A 9,521-nucleotide genomic window follows, 5' to 3' on the forward strand; every position below is an offset into this window, starting at 1 on the left:
GTTATGTTTTTTATCTAAATTATATAAAAACTGTCTGATTGGGAACACAGTCGATCTGATAAATATGATTGCATGGTTGCCAAATTGTAGTTTGCAATTAATTTTCGGATACAATAGATTTTATTTTTTTTAATGAAATAATATCTGACGAAACGGCAATATAGCAACCATGCAGTTGTTTCCATTAGATCGACCACGTCGCTTCACCTCTGCTTGTCAATCAGGCAATTCGTATAAAAGTTACTTAAGGTAGGTATCTATGTATGCTTTTTGAAAAAACATAATAATATACCTACAAACATTTTTTAAAACTTCTTTTCGTTAAAACGTTTTGTTTACGAAATAAATTGTTGTTATGTGCTTTGCTTTATCTGGGTTTATAATATCTTTTAGTCAGAAATATATATTGATAAAATTGATAATGATAACATCTGCAGTAGAATATATATACAGGGTGGTCCAGATTTTAACAGACAAACTTCGGGAAACTACTAAACAACAAAAATTAACATCACTTTGCTCTATGAACATAGGTGCAGAAAGCCACCGTTTATGAGATACAGGCTGTTGAAATTATCAAAAATAAAACAACTTTTTTAAATATCTGGAAAACTACTTTATCAAATTTATCCAAATTTGGCACAAATTTTTTTTCAAATATTTAAAAAAGTTGTTTTATTTTTGATAATTTCAACGCCCTGTATCTCATAAACGGTGGCTTTCTGCACCTATGTTCATAGAGCAAAGTGATGTTAATTTTTGTTGTTTAGTAGTTTCCCGAAGTTTGCCTATTAAAATCTGGACCACCCTGTATATGTTCCCTTTTTTTTATAAAATTCAGAGACAAATCAGATAAAATTGATTTAACACAATTAATCTGTTATGTCCGGAGCATTTTTAATATATATATACTATCAAAAAAAAAAAATAAGTAAATAGCAGATATGTATACGTAATTATTACGTATGGAATACCTACTTCTTTGTTTGTCTTGACTAAAGCACACAGAAAGCAGTACACATAACTCATCTTTGACGACTGAAATCATAGAAATTTTTAAGACATATTTGTTTTATTATATTCAGATTTAAAAACATATTAATATCATAATCAAGGTGTTAGAAGTTCGACTGACTTAATTTTAACAGACGATAGAATGCATTAATATAAACAAAAAAACCTTATATGACATGGGTCCTAAACTCAACCATTTCTGAGAAAAAAATTATCAAAATCTTCAACTTGATGTACAAAAGTTCGATTAATTAATAACGAATATTGACATAACTGCGAGCATAGAATACCATAAAACACAATGTTTATCACTTTTTTGAACTTCTTCATGCTTAATTCTAAAAAATAATTAGCGTTGTAATAAATTCAAAATTCGATAAAATTCATACCGAGCAATGTGGCAACGGCGCGGCGGTTTATTAACACGAGGTACTAAGCTGTCCAGTAATACGCAATTCAGTTGGTATCTGGATTCGATCGTGTCGAAGTGTTTTTTGCGTACCACTATTTAATTTTGTAGTTTGTTTTGTGCTTGTGCGTTTAAAAATTACTGAATTTTGACTATTTGGACGACGTGAATCTTTGGGTAGGTACTTTAATTACACACATATTTTTCAAATACACCACTTCTTATTTGTGGAAGGGCGAAATGGGCGGTGACTATTAGACGCCTTCATTATAGCCATCTTTCTCTATCGCACGGATTTCTATGACTTACTTTATCGCTCTCACGTAACGGCCGATGAACCATGGGGACATTCCGACCCTGTATACAAAAATCTACCGAAAGTTTGACTTTTTTTCGGGTCGAAAAATGTTGGTAGATCTTTTTCTTATCGTTGAAATCTACTCGGAATGGCATTATTTATTGCCATTTGAAAGCTGAAATTTTTTCTCGAATTTAAAAAAAAATGTCCTACGACCAACAGGAGCCGAAAAATGTTTTTTTTTTTCAAAAAATTGCTACGCCTCACTTATTAATATTAAGGTCTGAAATTTTTCAATTCTAGGGAAATTTTCCTAACTTTTACGTGTCTGTTTACTGAAATAAATTTGGGCATTTTCAACAATTTGACTGTCCTAATAGACTCAGTCGTTGCTGTCAATGGACACCTTGCATATATTATATTCTATAATTGTTACTCTTGTTAATTAATTAATTACACAGGCCGACAAAATTTCAAAAAAAAAAATTCCAGAGATCAGACACTACGCTTCCGAAGGCATTTGGCGCGCTGAATCCGAATCTCAACTCAGAATAGATCCATCACCCTAGGTTTCCGAGATATTCTAACCTAAAAGTGCAAAAAACACGTACTTTTGCTATATTCAAGGTTATGTAACTTGGCGAAAAAAATTTTTTTCTTAAAACTGAAAACATCATTGGAACGACTATCTTTCCCCTTCAAAACGCATTTTTTTATTTGGAAAAGCTCTATTTTTCGCGGAGATATCGTTAATTTAAGATAACCAGTATGGCTATATTATTACATCATGGCTAACCCCATAACACTGAGCGCTGCTAGCCCTAATTGTTAGGAACGTTAACCCCAAGCCCTATAACCCCACAACACTAAGCGGAGCGAGCGCCCTCATCGTCAGGAAGGTTAACTTCAAGCCCTATAACCCAATAACACTAAGCGCTGCGAGCCCTAATCGTCAGGAAGGTTAACCCCAAGCCCTATATGTCTGGAAGGTTAATCCCAAGCCCTATAACCCCACAACACTAAGCGCTGTGAGCCCTAATCGTCAGGAAGGTTAACTTCAAGCCCTATTACCCAATAACCCATAATACCCATTAATTGTGTTATAGGTCGAGCCATGGTTTAATAAGGTAGCTATACTGATCATCTTTAATCGACGATATCTCCGCGAAAAATAAAGCTTTTTGCAAATAAAAAAATGCGTTTTGAAGGGGAAAGATAGTAGTTTCCAATGATATTTTCAGTTTTGAGAAAGAAAATTTTTTTCGCCAAGTTACATAACCTTGAAAATAGCAAAAATACGTGTTTTTTGCACTTTTAGGTTAGAATATCTCGGAAACCTAGGGTGATGGATCAATTCTGAGGCCAGATTCGGATTCAGCGTGCCAAATGCCTTCGGAAACAGAGTGTCTGATCTCTGGAATTTTTTCCTTGTTGACCTGTGTTATTAAAGATTGGAACGCAAAATTAATGTTTCAAAGGAGTGTTTGCCGGTACTGATTCGTGATGATTGATCATTTAGTGCGATCCAGAATCGAGAACATTAGACTGAAATGGTGGAAACAAATTTAACATCTTTCGTTAGATTATTAGAAAAAATGCACTATTTTCCTGCGGTACAAGGAAGAGTAACTTAACAAATTATTTATGTTTGGTTTCCAAGTGCTAAAGTAAGCTACTCCTATTCAACATGGCAGTTAGGTTAGGTTTTAGCAGTTAGGAAGATAATAATACTTAGATAATCCTTCTGAATAGAATGTTTATAACGCAATATCTTTGGGCTCATCAGAGTCGCTAAGTGCAACGCGGTACGGCCCTCGTTATCTGCAACGTTTACGTCCCCATCGCGTTCCACTAAGTATTTAACAACATCAAAATAACCTTCCTGAGCAGCAAAATGTAATGCTGTATGGCCGTTGCCTTCTCTAATATTTACACCCACGCCATGATCCAGAAACAACTGGACCAAGTCTCGATGACCGCTCATAGCAGCGTAATGTAATGTGGTGAGGCCGTTTTTGTCTCTAATGTTAACGTCCGAACCAAGTGGTACAAGGCATCGGGCAGCGTCCAAGCGACCTGCAAAAGCAGCATAATGCAACGGTGTCTCGCCATTATCATCAGTAATATTTAAGTTTACATTTAGACTCGCAAGGTATTTGGTGACGTCCAAGTCGCCCTCTTCTGCAGCAAAATGTAAAGTGGTTCTGCCCAGAACGTATTTAAAACTTATATTTTGCTCCACGATGGGTAACGTCAATTCATTATCATTTCCTCTAATATTATTATCTATATCACCTTTGGAAAGAAATTTGACGATGTCGCGCTTATCGTTCAAGGCAGACAAATGTAATGGGGTGCAGTCTTTGTTATCTCTAAGATTAACGTCAGCACCAAGTTCCACCAGACATTTAGCAGCGTTCAATTCATCCCGCAGGGCAGCAACATGTAGCGGCGTACGTTTTTTATCATCACTAATATTGACATCAACACCCAGTTCTACAAAATATTCGATTATGTCCCGCTGACCACACATAGCAGCTGTATGTAGTACCGAGCCGCCATCATTTTTTCTAATATTATAATCTGCATGATGTTCCACTAGAAATTTGATAGTGTCTAACTGACCCGTTGAAAGAGCTGAGTACACAAAGCATTCACAAGCTGAATGTAATGGCGTATAACCGTTATTATCAGTAACATTGAAGTCTACACCAAGTCTAGTTACGAGGAATTTGACAATGCCCAATTGACCAGCTGCGGCAGCAGAATGCAGTACCGTTCCGCCACTATTGCTTCTAATATTAACGTCCGATTCATTTTCTATAAGAAATTCAACCGTTTCCAATATGCCTGTCTCGGCGGCAATGTGGAGAGCTGTTTGTCCTCGATTGTTCTTCTCATTCACTTTTGCGCCATTTTCCACTAGTAGTTTAACCATATCCAGGTTGCGGATTGCTAAATGTAGCTCTGAGGAGCCATCTAAGTTTTTAACGTTCATGTTTATACCTAATTCGATTAACAATTTAGCAGTCGATATAAGCGAGGGTCTCATAGCAGTCAGATGAAGCATCGTGTTACCCTTCTCGTCCCTGGCGTTGATATCGACGTCTCGATCTACCAGATATTCGATGGTATCTAATTGCCCACCTAGTGCGGCACCAAAAATTATGGTTTCTTGATTTTCTACTGACCTATTTACGTCGAAGCCCTCTTCCACCAAACTCTCCAGTCGGTTTAATCGTCCTAAATAAGCAAACGTGTATGGAATAATCGGGCCTACTTCATCCCATCTGTTGCACTCCAATGTGCTGTCCAGAAGGAATTCCACCATATTTACGTGATTCATAGAGATGGCTTTATAAAGTATAGTACCACCTTTAGTATTTTTTCTTTTAATATCTGCTCCATGCTGTACCATGAATTTTACCATGTCGAAGTGAGAACGATTTATAGCAATCCACAATGGCCTCATAGAATTTATCGGATCCACATTTGCACCTCGTTCAACAAGAAACTTCACCATTTCCAAGTGTCCTTCTTGAGTAGCGTAAAGTAATGGTGTATGAATATCATCATAAATGTTAACTCCACCCACTCCCACTAGCGAATATAAAACAATCAACGTGTTTGCAGAAATGAATCTAGGAACCCTTTGGTCAAAATAAGCATGCAAAAGATTTTCAATATAAATTCCTTTACCTATAATAACTTCAAAATCGATGCATTTGAAGAGTAGTTCTAGAATTGCTGTACAGCCCTCCCTCGCCATATTATGAATTAAATAGTAATTATCTTCCAAATCGATATCATACCTTAAGGATCGATAACTTCTGAAAATATTGGAAGGTAACTGGTCAACAATTTTACTAAGAAAATTGTCAAAAAAGGTACGAACTACTTTAAATTTCGCCTTTAATAATATTTCGTCGAAGAAGAATTTTTGAAAATTTCCATTTTGATTTTTGATTTGGAGTTGCAATTCACTTAACAAACTTTCCGCGACGAAGTATTCAGCAAAAGTTCTGTGGACGAAATAGAATCTATTTTCCGATATTTGTACGATCCCCATCTTCGATATCTTTGTTTCCACATTTCTGTCTACTGGCTGGTAATGCGAGAACAATTCACACTCTGATTTACGTAGAATTTCTTCTAAGGCGAGCAAACGGTGACAAGCGAGACACTCCTCAAACTGATCAACAAGCGCTTCATTCGCTGCCGTATTACCGTTTGGATTTCCCTTAATTTTAAAGACGTTTCGTTTTTTCTCAATAAACATCTCATAGATTTTTGCAACATTACTTTTTTCTGGTAATTTTAATATTCCGTTTCCTTCTAGATATTCTTTGCAACCTTCCCAATCCATCGATACTTCTGACCTATCGTTTGTCTGAAATATCTCCGCTAACATTCTGATCTGTAGTGGCATCGCACCAATTTGTTCACCTTCTTGATGTAAATTCATCCAAGACGACATTGTTCTTAACAGTATGTAAGCGTATGTCTCGCATTTCTTCTTATTGATACTATCTAATTTCAAATTATGCGCCCAATACTCTGTATGAAAACGTATTTGATCGCGTTCTGTAAACGGCAGTAACGTAAAAGATTTCACTAGTAGCTTTGATTCCAGTTCTTGGGTCATATTTGGCCTCGTAGTCACGAATACTTTGTCAAAATTAGATCCCTGTTGACATTGACGAAGCAAATTTACCACAAGCTCTGTATAATTGGGACTGATCTCATCTATCCCGTCCATCATGATGACGACTTTCTTGTTCATCGAAAATACCACCTCTTCTAATTGGTTCGATAGTTTGGTGTCTTTAGAATTTAGTAGGTCTATAATATTTATGGTTTCAGTTTTTTTTTGGAAATTTTTAAAAATCCCAGTATAGTCACTGAGGTTGATTCGTATGACCCACAGATGAGGATTGTTGTTCTTAATTGTAACCGCTAAATGAGAAAGGATTGTACTCTTTCCCATCCCTGCAGCATCAGCGATTACTACTACTTTATCCTTCATCTCATATATTTTGTTCTCTGAAATAGTCTCCGTTCTCTTTCTACCAAAACCTTTTTCATCGTTAATTCTTATCAAGTTGCGATCAATGTAATAATAACCGAATTGTTCATCCAATGGACGTACTTCTAGCCCCACTCTAATTTGTTCTTCTTTCACTAATACCTCTAATATTTCAGAACACAGTTTTTTTGTGTAATCCTGATCGGTTTGTGTTTCAAGTAATTCTTCTAAGCTAACTTCTTTTCCTTGAAAAACTACTTTTTCCTTTAATAATTTAGACTGAGAAACCTGACAAAAGTCTTTGAAAGTTACAGATTCATCGATAATACCACAAACGCTTCTATTTAGTCCAATTTGATGAACTAATTTATCACTCTTAGCCACCAGAATAACTTTCTTCTTTTCATACTGATTTAAGGTGTTTCTTAATTTGTCACATATTTCGGCCACTACAGATTCTTCTAGACCATCTTCAGGCCAAGAGAATATTAGAAAGGTATGACATGGTAGCTCGAATGCTTCTATTGCCCTTTTTTGTAATTCGATACCACCATCATCGGGACTGGCGTAGAGGATTTTAGATTTGTATTTTCTCAAGGAATGATGAATTCTCAATTCTTGGAGCAAATATCCTCCCTCAGCATTAACATAATACAATTGCGTTTTGTCTTGGACATTCAACAAATGTCCTTGGAAGGACACGCCATACTTATCCAACTTTTGCCAGTACTGGTCGCTTTTTATTTCAAGAAACATAGCATTAACGGTAGTCTCAGTTAAGTATATGCCGTGTTTCTGCTGAAACCACTTCATTAATTTAGCGTATATTTCCGAACATGATATATGGCCATAAAAATTCCCAGAACAATTCAGAAGAGACACTAATATTTCAGTGTCTTTGTCTTTATTATTATTTCCCAACGGGTAATTGGAATAAAATTGTAAACGTTTCAAAAAATCCTTCAAGTTGTTATCGGTGTTTACCGATTGGTCAATATTTTTGTCCTGACAGTATATTTCAACTTTTCCTTTTAAACGGCTCAAAATGTTTAGATTGAATGTATGAGATGAACAATTGTCATCAGCACAATATAGCACACTTTCAGTGCAAATCCTGCGGGTGTCTAGAAATTCCAAGGCCGTCTTATCGAAACCTGCGTTGGTACAAATTATAATGGTATTCTTCCCTTTAAATTGATTTTTCACTTCTTGGTATGAGAGAAAATACTTGGGCAAGCTGAAAGAATTATTTGGATTCGTGGAAAGCAGAGCATTTAAGGTTATCTTCGAATTCGTTTTCTCTTTATTTTTGGCTTGGATCAAAAAGGCACTCTCTGGCGACTCTAGAATTGCGTCGTCAAATTTCCCTGCTTTATTATTTTCTGTAGACAGTTTCCAGTCTTTGAGTTTCCTCAGAGAATTGAACAGGAGAACCATCAGCAAGTTGATTTGGAATTCAACGCCTTTGCTCCCAGCACTCCCACCTTTCATATATTTTAGAAGACAACTGGTAGGATGCTGCAAGTGTTCTTTGGCGGTTATGTTCTTGATGACTCTTAAAGGTTTTGAGGTAGAGTCTTCGCCGACAAGTTCAAGCCTGGTAAACGTATTTCCTTCTAGACACAAGACAACTTCCTCGTTGCTCTTTTCTACAACGTTCGAATAATCACCCAGAATTTCAATATTGGGATTTACAGTTACAACTGGATCCCGTCCTTCATTTGATAACACTACGATTTTTTTATTTTCCAATGTTGACAGAATGGGTACTTCTTGTTTGGTAACAGGTTGCCCCGCCATCGTAATGTCACGTACGTAACTTTCAAAGTGATTTTTATCTCTGATAGATTTGTGCTTGTATGCATCTTTTGCTGAGAAACATCCAATCAGTATATCTGCTAGAACAACCGGCATTTCCTCATTTTCGAAATAAGTCAGGAATGCAGCCCAGCACATGCGCTTAACTTTATAGTGTTTATCGGAGTAGGCTTCTCCCTCGGCGGCTCTAATTCCGAAGGCCGAATGGAAAAAACTATTCTCGTCGGCCACAGTGGCGCACGGCCTCCACAGCTTGCCATTGTAAGAATAGTCTTTTGTAGTCATCACCCTACAAGTAAAGAAGTGTTACTTATACCAATAACGAATAAATAGTTTGCTGTTTATTTGTCTATTTATTATTTTTAGATAAAGGAAAAACCATAAAAAAGCCTTAATTTTCATAACTTATAGGTACGTGATGATCTTTTAGGTGTGACCATAAAATTATACAGGATGTTAATTAAGTACGTCGACAAAGGGGAGATTTTTTTAGTGATTTCAAGACAATGATGAAACCACAGACAAAATAGCTATCGCCACAGACCGCTACTGGAATAGGCCAACAGTTTTAAATTTCCGAATTGCCGGTAGAGTACACCACCAGCAGAATTTTAGGAAGAATCAAATACAGCGGCCCGCATACCTAAGCGTATCCTAGCAACATATAAACAAGACTTTGGTAATGTTGCCAGGCGTACTTACGGATTTCTTTTGTACACTTTTTTATCAATATCTATTTTTTGCGTTACTGTATTTACTTAAATGTATGATTAGGTATTGATAAAAATGTTTTTAAAGAATCAACGAATATCTATGTATGTATCATATGATATTCTGCAGTGGTGTTACAATTAAGTTATTTAATCATAATTTCGTTAATTAGCTACCTACTATTTTCATTTTTTGGTATTGAAATACTGCAGAAAATATATTTCCAAATAAACAAAATTCGTAAT

General features: G+C 36.0%; 1 protein-coding gene across 1 annotated transcript; it reads right to left on the reverse strand.

Annotated features, from left to right (window-relative positions):
- Nucleotides 1-3,100: 3,100 nt before the first annotated feature.
- On the reverse strand, nt 3,101-8,213 carry LOC108914374. Its single transcript, XM_023456314.1, has one exon. It carries the CDS (start codon nt 8,182-8,184, stop codon nt 3,421-3,423), a length of 4,764 nt encoding a protein of 1,587 aa, XP_023312082.1. The 5' UTR covers nt 8,185-8,213; the 3' UTR covers nt 3,101-3,420.
- Between the last annotated feature and the right edge of the window lie 1,308 nt (nt 8,214-9,521).

This window comes from Anoplophora glabripennis, unplaced genomic scaffold (assembly GCF_000390285.2).
Source record: "Anoplophora glabripennis isolate ALB-LARVAE unplaced genomic scaffold, Agla_2.0 scaffold1373, whole genome shotgun sequence".
NCBI lineage: Eukaryota > Metazoa > Arthropoda > Insecta > Coleoptera > Cerambycidae > Anoplophora > Anoplophora glabripennis.

Bases quoted from the DNA above. Each gene is read 5' to 3' on its own strand.
- LOC108914374 (XM_023456314.1), bottom strand. From the start codon at position 8,184: ATGGTTCTCCTGTTCAATTCTCTGAGGAAACTCAAAGACTGGAAACTG.